Source organism: Amblyraja radiata, chromosome 39, assembly GCF_010909765.2.
Source record: "Amblyraja radiata isolate CabotCenter1 chromosome 39, sAmbRad1.1.pri, whole genome shotgun sequence".
In the NCBI taxonomy this organism is placed as follows: Eukaryota; Metazoa; Chordata; class Chondrichthyes; order Rajiformes; family Rajidae; genus Amblyraja; species Amblyraja radiata.
This window is the reverse complement of record NC_045994.1, coordinates 4476152-4494827: the sequence shown is the minus strand read 5'-3', so window position 1 is coordinate 4494827 and position 18676 is coordinate 4476152. Positions and strand designations below refer to the sequence as shown.

Sequence of the window (18676 nt, the reverse complement as noted above, 5' to 3'; positions counted from 1 at the left end):
CATTCTCCCTCTATAGATGTTCAGGTCTCTGCTGTGAATAGTTACATGGGCGAGCCTTGCCCACCCCTGAGACTTCAGCACAATGTTTTGTTCGAGGTATAGCATGGAAACAGGCCCTTCGGCCCACCAAGTCCATGCTGACCACCGATCACCCGTTCACACTAGTTCTACGTAATCCCACTTTCTCATCCACTCCCGACACACTAGGGCTAGAGGCCAATTAACCTACAAACCTGCACATCTTTGGGGTGTGGAGGAAACCACATCACCCGGCCGAAACCCACGTGGTCACAGGGAGAATGTACAACATTTACCTCTAACAACCACATTGTCATTTAAGGTCATAAAGTCATAAGTGATAGAAGCAGAATTAGGCCATTCGGCTCATCATCTACTCCTCCATCCAATCACGGTTGATCTATCTCTCCCTCTCAACCCCATTCTCCTGCCTTCTCCGCGTAACCTTTGTCACCCGAACTAATGAAGAACCTGTCAATCTCTGCTTTAAAAACACACCCCACCATCAGTGTCAATGAATTCCACAGATTCACCACCCTCTGACTAAAGAAATTCCACCTCATCTCCTTTCTAAAGGTACGTCCTTTTATTCTGAGGCTGTGCCCTCTGGTCCTAGACTCTCCCACTAGTGGAATCACAACCACACTGTCATTGGGTCTCACCCTCAGGAGAGACTCCGTTTCTTCTTCCATTTCTCCTGCAACTGAATCTCACTTGTTTTCTCACTTTATGATTAAAGGTCTCGGACATGAATTTTATTTTAATTTAGTTTTTGAGATACAGCGCGGAAACTGGCCCTTCGGCACACCGGGTCCGCACCGACCAGCGATCCCCGCACACTAACACTACCCTACACACACTAGGGACAATTTTTACATTTACCAAGCCAATTAACTGACAAATCTGTACGTCTTTGGAGTGTTGGAGGAAACCGAAGATCTCAGAGAAAACCCACGCAGGTCACGGGGTGAACGTACAAACTCTGAACAGACAGCACCCGTAGTCAGGATCGAACCCGGGTCTCCGGCGCTGCAAACGTTGCAAGGCAGCAACTCCACTGCTGCGCCACCATGACCGCACTAAAAGTGAACTCTGTTTCTCTTTCCACAGATGCAGTCTGACCTGCTGAGTGTTTCCTGCACTTCCTTTGTTAGGCATGGTCTTGTTCCAGTTTGCTTTCCTCATTTAACACTGCCCGTTTTTGTTTGCAGCGGATCGTTCCCAAGAATGCAAGAAGATTTTACGGGTGAGTGATATTAGATAACGCTCTATAATATAGGAGAATGAACAGAGAATATGGACTCACTATAAACAAAGCACCTGGATCATTCTTCTCACTGGCACACTACTGTCAGTCAGACACTCAATACCACTTTAGTTTTAGTTGTCATGTGTCAGGTGTACTGAGGTACAGTGAAAAGCTTTTTTTGCTGTGTGCTATCCAGTCATCGAAAAGACTATGTGTTCAAGAAGGAACTGCAGATGCTGGAAGATCGAAGGTACACAAAAATGCTGGAGAAACTCAGCGGGTGCAGCAACATCTATGGAGTGAAAGAAATGCATCAGTCTGAAGAAGGGTTTCGGCCCGAAACGTCACCCATTTCCTTCGCTCCATAGATGCTGCTGCACCCGCTGAGTTTCTCCAGCATTTTTGTGTACCATCGAAAAGACTATACTGTGCAATCAAGCCATCCACAGTGTACAGATACAAGATAAAGGGAATATCGGTGGTGCAAGATAAAGTCCAGTAGCGTCCGATAAGAGATAGTTTGGAGGACTCCAATGGGACAGAGGGGAGGTCAGGACCGCTCCCTTGATGGTGATTCGGTTGCCTGATAACAGCTGGGAAGAAACTGCCCCTGAATCTGGAGGTGTGCGTTTTCACACTTCTGTACCTCTTGCGCGATGGGAGAGGGGAAAAGAGGGAGTGGCCAGGGTGAGACTGGTCCTTGATTGTGCTGTTGGCCTTGCCGAGGCAGCGTGAAGTGTAGATGGAGTCAATGGAAGGGAGGTTGGTTTGTGTGATGGGCTTCCACCTGTTATAAGTAAGTCGGGTGCGGGGTCTATAGGAGGCGAGAGGAAGAAAGTTCGAAAGAACAATAACAAAAGATCAAAAAGCGGTGAATATTCCCAGATGAAAACTTCGGAAGATTTGCTATGCCTGTACATCCTCAATATCTTTTGTCTCTCGTTATCAGGGAATATAAGCAGCAGCCCAATACCTTCTTTGCAAATTCCTTCTGGAGAGGTAGGTGTGCTGTCATTATACTGCAGCAATGCTGTTTGGTTATTTGGCTACCAATCATTTTGCTCTCCAGTTAGTCTACAATAAGAATTGCGTTGTTCCGTTTCCGTACACGTGACATTTAAACAAATGGCTCTCTCTTGAATGATGCAAAAAGTTGGAGTAACTCAGCAGGACTGGCAGCATCTCTGGAGAGAAGGAATGGGCGATGTTTCGGCTCAAGGCCCTTCTTCAGATGGAGAGTCAGGGGAGAGGGAATCTAGAGATAAGGAGGGTGAGGTGTGAAAACGACAGATCAAAGCAGACGATGATGAGGAAATGTAGAATGGTTCATTGTTAGCTGAAGGGAAGGTGACAAGGAGGCTTACAGTCAGTGAAATTAATCAGGAGGACAGTGAAACTAGTTGGAGAACTAGGGTGGGGGAGGGACGGAGAGAGAGGTGATGCAAAGGCTACTTGGTTAGGGAAAGCAAGCCTAAATAAGAGGTAAGCAAAATAAGAGGTAAACCAACATTTGCAGTTCCTTTCCACACACTAAGGCAGGGGTGGGCAACCTCGTTCTGCATAGGGGCCGGGACGCATGGTCTATGAGCGGATGGCGGGCCACATCTATCTCGTGTACACATGGATCCTGCCCCCATCCCGCCCCAGGATGGCAGGCATCAAATCACGTGTTCACAGACGGCGCGAGGCCGTGCTGGCGGCTTTGCGCAGGATGCGGTACAGCGGCAGGAGCTCGCCGCTCGGCGGGCCGGGTGATTACGGGGGAAAAAATCCTCCTGCGGGCTAGTGATTTCGGGTTAGGGGCCGCATTCGGCCCGGGGGCCGTAGGTTGCCGACCCCTGTACTAAAGGGACCCGGTGAGGCGGACAACGAATGGATGAGTACTTTTTGTAACTTTGTCAGCATCTTTGTCTGACTCTTTAGTGTAATTTATATGCAAAACAAAGACTTTCACCTAGGCAGTAACGCTACCCCAGCGCCACGATGCCATCTGGGGTCTCGCCCCCACCTCTCTACCAGGTTTCTCCACCCCTCCCCCTCGCCCACCACCACTACAATCAGTGGAGAGGGGCATCGAACTGAGACGTCACCTGTCCATGTGCTCCACAGGTGCTGCCTGACCTGTTGAGTTACTCCAGCGCTTTGTGTCACTTTGCTCATTGCTAGTCCATTCCCCATGTAAACTGACAGTCATTACCTACGTCTGTGGAGGAAGGAACTGCAGGCGCTGGTTTAAACTGAAGACAGACGCAAAAAGCTGGAGTAACCCAGCGCATGCTTTTCTCCAGGGATGCTGTCTGACCCGTTGAGTTACTCTAACATTTTGTGTCTACCTACATCTGTGAGGTACTGTACTTCACAAGGCCATTTTACAACTTGCCATGAAGAATTTATCAATGTTAGTTTACTGTAGAGTAACTCCAATGCAATTTGCTATTGGATATTAGTATTGGTTTTATTACTGTCAAATGTACTGAGGTACAGTGAAAAAGTTTGATTTTCATCTCCTGGTACATGAGTACAACAGGGCAGCATGGTGGCGCAGCGGTAGAGTTGCTGCCTCACAGCACCAGAGTCCCGGGTTCGATCCTGACTGCGGGTGCTGTCTGAACAGAGTTTGCACGTTCTCCCCGTAACCTCGTGGGTTTCCTCCGGGTGCTTCCTAAGACGTGGGGGTTTGTCGGTTAATTGGCCCTCTGTAAATAGTAAATAGTCTCTGTAAATTGCCCCTAGAGTGCTGGTCGGCGTGGACTCTGTGGGCCGTATCTCAAAACGAAGCTACACTGAACTAAACTGGTTGAGCAAAAGAGAAAATAAACAGAGCACGAAATATCATGTTACAGCTGCAGAGAAAATGGATAATGGCCATGGGGGTTGGCACAATATGGGAGAACACCACAGCAGAGGGAAGAAATGTTTAAAAACCTCCCCCCCCACCACGATCAGTCTGAGGAAGGGTCCCGACCTGAAATGTCACCCATCCATATTCTCCAGAGATGCTGCCTGACCCGCTGAGTAACTCCAGCACTGTAACCAGTGTCTGCAATTCCTTGTGTCTATAAGATTAAAAAGATGCGTTTCCAGTTAATCCAGCACTTTCCATGCTGCTGGTAGCACCCTTTACTTGAACTTCCCAGTTCCAATAGTACCCAGAGGGACCACCTAGGTGTTAGTGCTGCTGCCTCACAGCGCCAGAGATCCACGTTTGAACCTGACCATGGATGCTGTCTGTGTGGAGTTTGCACATTCTCCTTGTGACTGTGTGGGAATCCCACCTCCCCCCCCCCCCCACCCCCACATCAGTCTGAAGAAGGGTCTCGACCCAAATCCTCACCTATTCCTTCGCTCCATAGATCCCGCCCCCTCACCCCACATCAGTCTGAAGAAGGGTCTCGACCCGAAATGCCACCTATTCCTTCGCTCCATAGATGCTGCCGCACCCGCTGAGTTTCTCCAGCATTTTTGTCTACCTTCGATTTTTCCAGCATCTGCAGAGCCTTAACTATGGTGAGGTAGATAAAAATGCTGGAGAAACTCAGCGGGTGCGGCAGCATCTATGGAGCGAAGGAAATAGGCAACGTTTCGGGCCGAAATCCTTCTTCAGACTGTGGTGATTCTGGATCTTCTATCCATTCTCACTGTGAACAATTTTCTTCAAGCATCCTCATTTAGTTTAGTTTAGTTTAGTTTAGTTTTGTTTAGTCTTCTTCTTCTTTCGTGTGGCATGCACAGCCTAAAGTTGTAGGGCAACTTGTTCTATTTGATCTTCCGTTTGTGGACGTCGAGTTGATTGCATTAGTCGAAACAGGGCGGACCAGGTGAAGGTTGCAATCTTCCACCCCGTTTTGTTTGGTTTAGAGATACAACGTGGAAACAGGCTCTTCAGCCACCGAGTCCAAGCCGACCAGCAATTCCCCGTACACTAGCTCTACCCACACAATTTACAGAAGTCAGTTAACCAGTTAAGGAATAGGTGAAGTTTCAGGTTGAGACCCTTCATCAGAGTCTGATGAAGGGCTTGATCCGAAACGTCACCTATTCCGGTTCTCCAGAGATGCTGCCTGACCCGCTGTGTTACTCCAGTATTTTGTGTCTATCTTCGATGTAAACCAGCAGTTCCTTCCTGCACGTGATCTATAAACCTGTACGTCTTTGGAATGTCGTGGGAAACCAGAGCACCCGGAGAAAACCCACGCGGTCACAAGGGAGATCGTACAAACTCTACACAGACAGCCCCCTTAGTCAGGGTCGAGCCCGCTGTGAGGTAGGAACTCTAGTGCTGTGAGGTAGGAACTCTAGTGCTGTGAGGCAGCAACTCTAGTGCTGTGAGGCAGCAACTCTAGTGCTGTGAGGTAGGAACTCTAGTGCTGTGTAGGAACTCTAGTGCTGTGAGGCAGGAACTCTAGTGCTGTGAGGTAGGAACTCTAGTACTGTGAGATAGGAACTCTAGTACTGTGAGATAGGAACTCTAGTACTGTGAGATAGGAACTCTAGTACTGTGAGGCAGCAACTCTAGTGCTGTGAGGCAGCAACTCTAGTGCTGTGTAGCAACTCTAGTACTGTGAGATAGGAACTCTAGTGCTGTGAGGCAGCAACTCTACCTCTGCACCACCGTGCTGTCTCTTGCGCTACTGTGCTGAACTTTATTGTGAACACTCATCCGATAATTAAGCAATTCTGTCCTTCCACAGAATGCCAATTTACAGAGCAAGCCTTGGTTTACAATCAAGTGCGATCGGAAGGCAGCGGAGGTTGCATTGCATGAAAACGGCCAGGTCAGCATCGGCTTTTCCTCACTTAACGTTTCCGCTTGAAGCCTCCAACTTCTAGAACTGCCACTGACTCACCTTTTAAAAACTTGCAACATTTCTCAACTCTGGTGAATTGTGCCACAGAATTCTTCCTTCCGTGCATATAGTGACAAACAGCCTTTGGTCCACCATGCTGGTTTGTGTCCAGTCTAGATGGGCCTTCCCAAAGTGAGATTGGAAAAGTTTAAAGGATGTGCGCGGGATGCGGTTTTTTTTGGTGGGTGCCTGGAACTGGGTGGGTGGCTGGGGGTGGTGGTGGAGGCAGATACGATAGTGGCGTTGTGGATAGGCACGTGGATATACAGGGAATGGAGGGAGATGGATCACGTAAAGACAGATGAGATCAGTCTAACGCCATCATGTACAGGCACAAATACAGTGGGCTGAAGGGCCTGTTCTATTGAAGATACTTTTAAATAGGCACATGTGGAGGCACGTGGATTTGTGCAGGCAGATAAGTATTCATAGTTTAGTTTAGTTTCGAGATACAGCGCGGAAGCAGGCCCTTCGGCCCACCGGGTCCGTGCCGACCAGCGATCCCCGCACATTAACAATATCCTAAACCCACTAGGGACAATTTTTACATTTACCAAACCAATTAACCTACAAACCTGCACGTCTTTGGAGTGTGGGAGGAAACCGAAGATCTCGGAGAAAACCCACGCAGGTCATGGGGAGAACGTACAGACTCCGTACAGACAGCACCCGTAGTCAGGATCGAACCTGGGTCTCTGGCGCTGTAAGGCAGTAGCTCTACATTTGCGCCACCGTGCCACCCATGAAAGCTGTGGAGCCCTTGCAATCAGTGAGTGAGTGAGTTAAACTAAGTGCCTGGAAGATATAGAGAGAAGTATCAGGACACAAGGAAATCCCCAAGTGCAAAATTATAGAGCAAAGCAAAATTAGGGTTGGAATCAATAACAAAATCTGAAGTGGGTTTTCTCCGAGATCTTCGGTTTCCTCCCACAATCCAAAAATGTACAGGTTTGTAGGTTAATTGGCTTGGTATAAAAGTAAAATGTAAACTTGTCCCTGTTAATGTGCGGGGATCACTGGTCGGCACGGACTCGGTGGGCCGAAGGGCCTGTTTCTGCGCTGTATCTCTAAACTAAAACTAAACCATTTGTACAAACACAGAGCAAAAAACATCCACAGTTCAGCAGCTTTTCAGCATGTATTTTGAAACCATTTTATTTTCCCCCTTCAGCCTGCATCCTTAATCTTTCCCATTGTCTGACCAAGAGAAAAATTTGAAGAATGGAAAAACAATATCTCTTGAAATCAGCTTTTGGATATTGCATACACAAACCATGTGTTATTTATTCACAAGGTGTGCATGACCCAGGCATATCATGCATTTATTGGCCACCTTGAATTGCCTGAGATAGACACAAAATGCTGGAGTAACTCAGCGGGACAGGCGGCATCTGTGGAGAGAAGGAATGGGTGACGTTTCGGATTGAGACCCTTCTTCAGACTGAAAGTCACGGGAAAGGGACACGAGAGATATAGACGATGATGTAGAGAGATATACCTGTAGAACAAATGAATGAAAGATATGCAAAAAAGTAACATTGATAAAGGAAACGGGGTATTGTTAGTTGTTTGCTAAGTGAAAACGAGAAGCTAGTGTGTTTTCGGATGGAGAGAGAGAGAATGCAAGGGTTACTTGAAGTTAGAGAATTCAATATTCAAACAATTTGCAAGCTGCCCAAGCGAAATAAGAGATGCTGTTCCTCCAATTTGCACTGGGCCTCACTCTGACAATAATAATAATAATGGATGGGATTTATATAGCGCCTTTCTAATACTCAAGGCGCTTTACATCGCATTATTCATTCACTCCTCAGTCACACTCGGTGGTGGTAAGCTACTTCTGTAGCCACAGCTGCCCTGGGGCAGACTGACGGAAGCGTGGCTGCCATTCTGCGCCTACGGCCCCTCCGACCACCACCAATCACTCACACACATTCACACACATTCACACACAGGCAAAGGTGGGTGAAGTGTCTTGCCCAAAGACACAACGACAGTATGCACTCCAAGCGGGATTCGAACCGGCCACCTTCCGGTCGCCAGCCGAACATTTAGCCCATTGTGCCATCTGTCGTCCCAATGGAGAAACCCCAGGACAGAAAGGTCAATGTGGGAATGGGAAGTGGGATTAAAGTGTCTCGCAAGTCAAGTCAAGAGTCGAGAGTTAAATTGTCCTGTGCCCCAGATAGGACAATGAAATTCTTGCTTGCTGCAGCACAACAGAATATGTAAACATAATACAGAACAGGAAATAAAAGTTCAGTGTATCTATATATCATAGACCATATATATACACAATAAATAAACAGATAAAGTGCAATAGGCTGCTATTGTTCAGAGTTTGTTTGATGGAGAGTTTAATAGCCTGATGACTGTGGGGAAGTAGCTGTTCCTGAACCTGGGTCTAGCAGATTTCAAGCTCCTGTACCTTCTTCCCGATGGCAACGGAGAGATGAGTGTGTGGCCAGGATGGTGTGGGACTTTGATGATGTTGGCAGCCTTTTTGAGGCAGCGACTGCGATAGATCCCTTCGATCAGGTTGGTCCAGGCAGACTGACAGTTACTCCAGCATTTTGTGTCTATCTTCGGTTTAAACCAGCATCTGCAGTTCCTTCCTACACATTTTGAAGAGCCTGTCAGTCCCTATGCTGAATAATTTGAGGGATAAAGAACGTGTATGGTGCCACAAACTTGTGTCGCAGCTGTATAGTACTTTGGTTCAGCTGCAATTGAAGCATTGTGTGCAGCTGTGGTCGTCTAATCTCAGGAAGGATGTGGCTTTAGAACAAGTGTAGAAGTGGTTTACCAGAATGACGTCTGGATTTGAAGGTATGAGCAATAAGAAGAGATTGGACAAACTTGGATGCTTTTCTCTGGAGCGTCAGAGGCTGAGGGGAGAAATGTTAGAAGTTAAAAAAAATAACGAGGGGTCTAGGCAGGGAAGATAATCAGAACCTGTTGCCCCAGGGTGGAAATGTCGAGATATAGAAACATAGAAACATAGAAAATAGGTGCAGGAGTAGGCCATTCGGCCCTTCGAGCCTGCACCGCCATTCAATATGATCATGGCTGATCATCCAACTCGGTATCCTGTACCTGCCTTCTCTCCATACCCCCTGATCCCTTTAGCCACAAGGGCCACATCTAACTCCCTCTTAAATATAGCCAATGAACTGGCCTCAACTACCTTCTGTGGCAGAGAATTCAACAGATTCACCACTCTCTGTGTGAAAAATGTTTTTCTCATCTCGGTCCTAAAAGATTTCCCCCTTATCCTTAAACTGTGACCCCTTGTTCTGGACTTCCCCGACATCGGGAACAATCTTCCTGCATCTAGCCTGTCCAACCCCCTAAGAATTTTGTAATTTTCTATAAGAAACCCCCTCAATCTTCTAAATTCTAGCGAGTACAAGCCGAGTCTATCCAGTCTTTCTTCATATGAAAGTCCTGAGGGGGCAAAGATGAACAGAGATGTGTGGGGAAAAGTTTTTTATGCAGCTGCCTGGTGTGAGTTGCCTGGGGTGGTGGTGGAGGTGGACACAATAGTAGCATTTATGAGTGGTTTGGATAGGAACATGGATCTGCAGGAAATAGACGGATATGGATTACGAGTCGGCAGAGATTAGTTTAACTTGGCATCATGGCCAGCACGGACATTGTGGGCTGAAGGGCCTGTTCCTGTGCTGTGCTGTGCTGTTCTATGTTCTAAGTTGCAGTCATTGTGGATAAGGTGTTGTTGGGCATTAAAGGCCATGATTTACACCCAACAAGGATGGAGGAGAAATCACGTCGTCCTTTCTTTTCGCATGTTATTGTTTTTTCCAAAATAAATTCATTCATTCATTCATCATCGTTAAAAACATTAGCGACACAGTGCGCTGGTTTCCGACGGGAACGGTGACGGACGCACCACACATCTCTGTCCTCCAGTTCCTGCAGACTTCCGCCGCTGGATGTTTAGGATTTTGGTGTGTGTGTGTGTTTTATCATCGTTCCTTACAATGCCGTGTACGACAGTGATCGCAACTTCTACTGAAGTGTGGATGGCCATTGGCTCGTTAGAAGCTCATCCGCCCTTTGACAGGTCTTGTTTTTGGTCCTGCTGGGGGTCCACAGCCCCCTCCTCACCTGGCAAACCAGGTGGGGGAGACGGTTTAGTCGCCGACTATCCGGCCATGGAGCGGGTAGCACGGGGTTACATTGTACCCGTGGCGGGGGGATCTCCCCCCGACCTGACCATAATAAATGGCATCAACTTATCATTAATGTCTGTACTGCCTCATCTTCTTGCAAACTTCCTTCTTGTTTGACAGCCCCCTACACTTGGGAACAATAGCCCTGTACCATTTCATTAACCAAAATCGAATTGGCTTAAAGCTTAATTGGCTTAAGAATAAGGGGTAGGCCATTTAGGATTGAGATGAGGAAAAACTTTTTCACCCAGAGAGTTGTGAATCTGTGGAATTATCTGCCACAGAAAGCAGTGGGGGCCAATTCACTGGATGTTTTCAAAAGAGTTGGATTTAGCTCTGAGGGCTAACAGAATCAAGGGATATGGGGAGAAAGCAGGAACGGGGTACCGATTTTGGATGATCAGCCACAATCATATTGAATGGCGGTGCTAGCTCGAAGGGCCGAATGGCCTACTCCTGCAACTATTTTTTATGTTTCTATGTTTCTAACCGGTGATAAAACACGCATGTAACATGTGATGAATAATGTATGTCTCTTCTGACTTAAGGATGGTGCGTTTCTTGTTCGGCATAGTTCGGGATGTAATGAACACCAACCGTACACATTAGCTGTGTTGTACGGGAGAAGGGTTTACAACATTCCCATTCGCTTTAACGAAAGCAACAATCACTATATCCTTGGCAAGGAAAAGGCAGGAGAGAAGGTGAGTAGAAGATTAACAGCAAGGCGGCTGTCATCCATCTTAAGATGCAACGAGAGCCTGCGTGTTAGACATGGGGGTATTGTTATATTATGGGGAGCACGGTGGTGCAGCTGGTGGAGCTGCTGCCTCACAATGCCATGGTTTTACCCTGACCTCAGTTGCTATCTGTGTGGAGCTTGCACGTTCTACCTGTGACCGCGTGGGTTTCCACCGGCTGCCCCAGTTTTCTCCCACATCTCAAAGACGTGCAGGTTTGTAGGTTAATTGATCTCTGCAAATTGCCCTTAGTGTGTAGGGAGTGGATGAGAAAGTGGGATAACATAGAGCATAGTATGGGTGGCATGGTGGCACAGCGGTAGAGTTGCTGCCTGGCAGCGAATGCAACGCCGGAGACCCGGGTTCGATCCCGACTATGAGTGCCGTCTTTACAGAGTTTGTACATTCTCCCTGTGACCTGCGTGGGTTTTCTCCGAGATCTTCCATTTCCTCCCACTCCAAAAGTTTGTAGGTTAATTGGCTTGGTGTATGTGTAAATTGTCCCTAGTATGTGTAGGATAGTGTTAATGTGCGGGGATCGCTGGTCAGTGCGGATTAGGTGGGCTGAAGGGCCTTTTTCCGCGCTGTATCTCTAAACTAAACTAAACTAAAAACATTGTGAACAGGTTAGCGTGGATTCAATAGACAATAGGTGCAGGAGTAGGCCATTCGGCCCTTCGAGCCAGCACCGGGCTGAAGGTTCAGTGGGCTGAAGGGCCTGTTTCCATGCTGTATCTCGAAACTAAACGTAGACTACAACTTCTCACAATGATTGGCCGTTGCACAACGTGATGGGTCTCGCTTGATCCGAGTCACAGGAGGTTCATGAGTTCATTCACTTCATCGTCGGTGGAGTTAAAATGCGATTCGGTTTCTGCGCATTCCTGCTCGCAGCCCTCTTGCTGCAGCAATGGTGTATGTTGATACTTTAATGCAAGTTTTGCTGCCTGCAAACAATAGCTGAGTTCACTAAAAACTGCGTGAAGTGGTCACCACAGGAGAGATAAAGAGGTGGGGTAGTGGGCTGGAAAAACACCTGGGGACACCGTTGCCTTTCTTGCTCCCACCTTCTCACGACCTGGAATCTTTCAGGCTTGGCCATCACTTCACTGAACACCGCCACTCAGTCCGCCTAGACCTACCTGATCTCCCATTTGCCAAACACTTTAAACCCCCCTCCCATTCCTACGCTGACCTTTCTGTCCTGGGCCTCCTCCACTGCCAGAGTGAGGCCCAGTGCAAATTGGAGGAACAGCACCTCATATTTCGCTTGTAGATAAAAATGCTGGAGAAACTGAGCAGGTGAGGCAGCATCTATGGAGGAAGGAAATAGGCAACGTTTCGGGCCGAAACCCTTCTTCATATTTCGCTTGGGCAGCTTACACACCCCAGCGGTATGAACATTGACTTCTCTAACTTCAAGTAACCCTTGCTTTCCCTCTCTCTGCGTCCCTCCCCCACCCTAGTTCTCCGACTAGTTTGACTGTTCTTCTGATTAAATTGTACTGGTTGTATGCCTCGTTGTCAACTTCCCCTCAGCTAGCAAAGTTCTATTCTACAATTTCCTTCAACTTTGTCCCCTTTGATCTCTCGTTTTCACACTTTACCCTTCCATATCTCTATGTCTCCTTCTCCCGTGATTCTCAGTCTGAAGAAGGGTCTCGACCAGAAACGTCACACATTCCTTCTATCCAGAGATGCTGCCTGTTCCGCTGATTTACTCCAGCATTCTGTGTCTATCTTAGGTGCCTAGATATTCTATTCCAGGCAGGCATACTGTCGATGCATAGAATTAGTGCAAGCAAGTGTGAGGTGTTGCACTTTGCAAGGGTGAATGTAAAGAGGAAAGCATAGAGTTAATGGCAAGACATGACAGCATTGATATTCAGAGGCATCTTGGTGTCCTAGTCCATTGCTCTTTGAAATTGGCAAAATACAGTAGATAGAATGGTGAAGAAAGTGCATGGTGTGTTGAAAGACATAAAATGCTGGAGTAATGCCCCTGTCCCACTTAGGAAACCTGAACGGAAACCTCTGGAGACTTTGCGCCCCACCCATGGTTTCCGTGCGGTTCCCGGAGGTTGCCGGAGGTTACAGGTAGTGGAAGCAGGTAGGGAGACTGACAAAAACCTCCGGGACCCGCACGGAAACCTTGGGTGGGGCGCAAAGTCTCCAGAGGTTTCCGTTCAGGTTTCCTAAGTGGGACAGGGGCATTACTCAGCGGGACAGGCAGCATCTCTGGATAGAAGGATTGGGTGACGTTTTGGGTCGAGACCAACATTTGTCTGCATTGGCCAGGGCATTATAAGAGTCTAGAAGTCATGATATAGCTTTAGAAGACTTTGGTTGGTGTGAATTTGGAGTATTACACCTGTATATGCGGTTCTGATCGCCCCATTACTCCCTGGAGAGAATGCATTGAAGGTTTACCACATTACTGCCTGGAATAGAGGGTCTGAAGAAGGGTCCCGCCCCGAAACATCACCTGCAGGGCCGGCCTTAGGAGGTGCGGGGCCCAATTGGGAACAATTTTGGTGAGCCCCAGCTTCCCAGCTAAAGTCTGTAGGTTCATAGAAATATAATGAAAGTCTATTATAGACTTTATATCTCTGTGGTAGAATGGAAAGTAATCAAAATGTGCGCTTAAAATGTGCCTGCGTTAATGGACCAAACAGATCTAAGCTACATTTTAATATAAAATTGCATACATGTAAACCTACAAGTAACAAACAAAATGTGTAGATCACCTCTGAAAAGTACATAGTTACAATACCACTTGTTTTAGTGACTGAAATGGAAAAAAAAAGTAATTTAATTAACTAGATCCTGGATTTGAGTATAGGAGCAGGGAGATTCTACTGCAGTTGTACAGGGTCTTGGTGAGACCACACCTGGAGTATTGCGTACAGTTTTGGTCTCCTAATCTGAGGAAAGACATTATTGCCATAGAGGCAGTACAGAGAAGGTTCACCAGACTGATTCCTGGGATGTCAGGACTTTCATATGAAGAAAGACTGGATAGACTCGGTTTGTACTCGCTAGAATTTAGAAGATTGAGGGGGGATCTTATAGAAACTTACAAAATTCTTAAGGGGTTGGACAGGCTAGATGCAGGAAGATTGTTCCCGATGTTGGGGAAGTCCAGAACAAGGGGTCACAGTTTAAGGATAAGGGGGAAATCTTTTAGGACCGAGATGAGGAAAACATTTTTCACACAGAGAGTGGTGAATCTCTGGAATTCTCTGCCACAGAAGGTAGTTGAGGCCAGTTCATTGGCTATATTTAAGAGGGAGTTAGATGTGGCCTTGTGGCTAAAGGGATCAGGGGGTATGGAGAGAAGGCAGGTACAGGATACTGAGTTGGATGATCAGCCATGATCATGTTGAATGGCGGTGCAGGCTCGAAGGGCCGAATGGCCTACTCCTGCACCTATTTTCTATGTTTCTATGTAAAACCATGCCTTTCACTATTTGCTAAGTTTCAATTAGGTGCCCCTGGATGTAGTCGAGGTAATGATTTCAGTGGGGCAGGAGCAGGCAGAAACAATGGGTCTGCCAGGGCCGATGTGCTGCCCTTTTCTCCAGAGATACTGTCTGACCCGCTGATTTACTCCAGCTTTCTGTGTCTGTCACCTCACACTTGTTGCGATTAACTTTCCATCCACTCGTATCCTGCTGTAGCCTTGGACAACCTCCCTCGTTATCCACAACCTTTCCAACTTTTGTGTCACCACCAAACTTATTCATCATTCCTTCGACGCCCACATCCAAGTCATTAATGATGTCGCAAACACAACGGTCCCAACCCTGACATCCAACACCTCCACCTTCATACTGACATGCTCCCATCTATCTGTGGAGCAGACTCGATGGGCCGAATGGCCTAATTCGGGCCTATGTCTACTGGTCAATGCTCTTGCCACGACCATTGTCTTCTTCCTATTACGTTCTTGCTCCAATATCTCTTTTGCACAGTCCTTTCCTTTATGCAGTCTTGTATAATTTATGCTTGGAGAAAAGGAATAGGTGATGTTTTGGGTCGAGACCTTTCTTCAGACCTGAAGTCTACCTGAGATAGACACAAAAAGCCGGAGTAACTAAGCGGAACAGGCAGCATCTCTGGAGAGAAGGAATGGGTGACCTTTCGGGTCGAGACCCTTCTTCAGACCGGTTTGGGATAAGGGAAACGAGAGATATGGTGTAGATGTGGAGAGGTAAATAACAATGAATAAAAGATAAGCAAAAAAGTAACGATGATTAAGGAAACAGGCCATTGGTAGCTGTTTGTAGGGTGATAACGAGAAGCTAGTGCGACTTGGGTGGGGGAACGGTGGGGAAGTCCACCTATTCCTTTTCGCCAGAGATGCTGCCAGTCCTGCTGAGTTACTCCAGCATTTTGTGTCTATCTTCGGTGTAAACCAGGCAAGAGCGGTACTCGCTATCAAAACATGGAGGGGATAGGGGACACAATTTTTTGGCGGGCGCGCGCGCATGCACACACTCACACACACGCGCGTGAGGCTTCGGAGGCTCAATCCAGCACTAAATGCAGCTCAACTCTGCCTATCTCGCCGGGTTAACCTACAGCCCTGTCTGGACTGACGGGATACCAGCGCTGCTTCTCCACGCTGGCCATATTTCCCGCAAGCCCAGGCAGGTTCACCTGGCGGGACAGGCAGAGTTGAGCTGGGTTTAGTGCTGTTTCTCTGCGCTGGCTGTTGGCCTGGGGATACTGCTCGTGTCTGACTCCCGACCTCTCTGGCCACCCGTGGGGGTGGTGGTGGGGGCACTCGGGACAGCGCCGGAGAGCCGGCCGGGATCGATCCTGCCTGGGGATCAGGCGCAGGTCTGTGCCACATCTCCCTCCTCCAATCGCCGCACTCTATCCTCAGTCCCACCCCCCCCCCCCTCCACTCCTCCCCCCTCCAATCATCGCGCTGAATCATGTCCCGCCCCCATTGCCTAGCGGAAAGCAGAGATTTTAAAATCGGGATCACAAAAACATGGGGGGGATGTCCCCCACCTCTCAAAACATGGGGGGGACGTGTCCCCTCTGCCCCCCTCCCGAGTTTTCCGCCCCTGAAACCAGCGTCTACACTTCCTCCCGACACACAATTGACGTTTGTGTGTTGTCCGCGTCTATCTGCTGTGATGTTGCTGCAAACAAGATCTTCATTGTTCCTGCACCTCACTGTACGTCTGACAATAAACTCAACCTGACTAGACTTGATCCTTCACAGCCTTCACCTGGGTGAATACAAATTAGATATATTCATTTCAGACCTCGTCCACGACTCCTGGCTCCACACATAGAGTCAGAGATCTCTAATAATAATAATAATAATGGATGGGATTTATATAGCGCCTTTCTAATACTCAAGGCGCTTTACATCGCATTATTCATTCACTCCTCAGTCACACTCGGTGGTGGTAAGCTACTTCTGTAGCCACAGCTGCCCTGGGGCAGACTGACGGAAGCGTGGCTGCCATTCTGCGCCTACGGCCCCTCCGACCACCACCAATCACTCACACACATTCACACACAGGCAAAGGTGGGTGAAGTGTCTTGCCCAAGGACACAACGACAGTATGCACTCCAAGCGGGATTCGAACCGGCCACCTTCCGGTCGCCAGCCGAACACTTAGCCCATTGTGCCATCTGTCGTCCCTAGACTCCCACTCCCCTGACTCGCAGTCTGAAGAAGGTTGTCCACCCAAAATGTCAACCATTCCTTCTCTCCAGAGATGCTGCCTGTCCCGCAATTGTGTCTAGCCCCGGTTAATCTCTTCTGCACTATTTCCTACTTATTGACGTCCTTCCCACAGCTGAGCGACCAGAACTACTAACAGTGTTCCAAGTGTGGTCTCGCCAACGACTTGCCGCGCTGCATCAAGATGTCCTAACCTTTCTACTCAATACTCTTACCAATGAAGGCTAGACTTTCCACTTGCCATCGAAATGCAGGCAAATGGGACCAAGTATGATCACTTGGACGTCATGGACAAGATGGGCCGAAGGGCCTGTTTCCACACTGTGCATCTCTATGCCTCTATGACTCACCCGTTGCACAAACGGTGGTGGGTGTATGGAATGAGCTGCCGGTGGAGGTATTTGAGGCAGGGACTATCCCAACATTGAAGAAACATTTAGACAGGTGCATGGATAGGACAGGTTTGGAGGGATATGGGCCACATGCAGTAAGGTGGGACTAGTGTAGACGGAGCATTTTGGTCAGTGTGGACAAGTTGGGCCGAAGGGCCTATTTCCACGCTCTATGTCTCCATGACTCTATGACTCTCTAAGGCCCCCTTCGGTCACGGCTGACCATGGTGTCTCCAGGGTGCTATTCCCTATAAGGAGGACGCCTGTGCGTGACTTTGTTTAACGTGGGGAGACTGGTGCACAGACAGCCGCCACACGGTCCTTGACAGATCTGGGTCAGGATCCAGTGGCATGGAGTCCAAGACGAACGGAGACCCTTTTTTGCTGCAGCCTTCATCCGCCTTCCCAGCCGTTGTGACGCTCCACTAAGGTCAGCCATCGTCCTCCGCCTGTTCCACCATTGAGGTCTTGGTTGGATTGCTCTTTGTTCAAGACCTCCCCCTCAACCTTGCTGCCATGGGTGGCCCTACCAGGAGCATAGCTCCAGACGGCATCGCTCTCAGGATGTCAGGTCCACACAAGCTTCCCCACCACGACAAGGTGACAATCCACGGAGATTGACTATGAAAGACATTTAATAAACTAGCTAAGCCCTCTCTGTTGACTATCCTCAGCATGTGCTTTCATGGTATTGAACTTCTCGGTCATAGTCTTTCCTTAGATCTCTTCCCAATCTTTCATTTCCAATTCACTTGCTATTTTTGTTTCCTTGATTCTGGTTCAGGTCTTTAAAAATCTTCCGGAAATGATTGAGCATTATCAGCAGAAGTCGTTGGTCCTGATCAACGAGCAGAACCAAGCTAAAGATCCCACCTTACTGCTTCACCCAGTGCGACTGTGACCCGCAGGCACATGGAAGTTCTGGCCTGCTCTGAGATGAAGCCGCAACGTTGCCGCCCCAGTCGTGCCGGAGCAAGGAACCATTGGCTTGCCTTCCTGGAGCCCAACTCAGCACCGATTAAATCCTTGGTCATGTGCAAAGCAAGTCCCCGAGGCTGAACCAATATTTTTGTACAGCATGCTTTTCTGGTGAATAAAAAGTCTCCATGCACCAGTGTGTGTGTGTGTGTGTGTGTGTGTGTGTGTGTGTGTGTGTGTGTGTGTGTGTGTGTGTGTGTGTGTGTGTGTGTGTGTGTGTGGTGTGTATGTGTGGTGTGTGTGTGTTTATGTGTGCGTGTGTGTGTGTGTGTATGTGTGTGTGCGCGTGTGCGTGCGTGCTTTCGTGCGTGTGTGTGTGTAAATGTGTGCGTGTGTGTGTGTGTATATGTGTGCGTGTGTGTTTGTGTTTATGTGCGTGCGTGTGTGCGTGCGTGTGTGTGTGTGTGTGCGCATGCACGTGTGTGTGTGTGCGCATGCACGTGTGTGTGTGTGCGTGCGCCAGAGGCCAAATATTTCCCGTTGGAAAGAAGAATGTATGGCTGGGCATAGAGTTACATAGTGTGTAAACAGGCCCTTCGGCCCAACTAA

At 48.2% G+C, this 18676-nt stretch overlaps 1 protein-coding gene across 1 annotated transcript in view; it reads left to right on the top strand.

The window, feature by feature from the left end:
• The window catches only part of LOC116967409 (B-cell linker protein-like), a 55075-nt gene extending 36815 nt beyond the window's left edge, over positions 1-18260 (top strand). The window contains exons 10-14 of the mRNA XM_033013957.1: positions 1230-1264; positions 2217-2266; positions 5959-6042; positions 10856-11011; positions 17934-18260. Of these exons, the coding sequence (XP_032869848.1) occupies positions 1230-1264; positions 2217-2266; positions 5959-6042; positions 10856-11011; positions 17934-18050 (442 nt within the window). The 3' untranslated portion in view covers positions 18051-18260. The remainder of the gene's footprint in view (positions 1-1229; positions 1265-2216; positions 2267-5958; positions 6043-10855; positions 11012-17933) is intronic.
• The last annotated feature ends 416 nt before the right edge of the window (positions 18261-18676 follow it).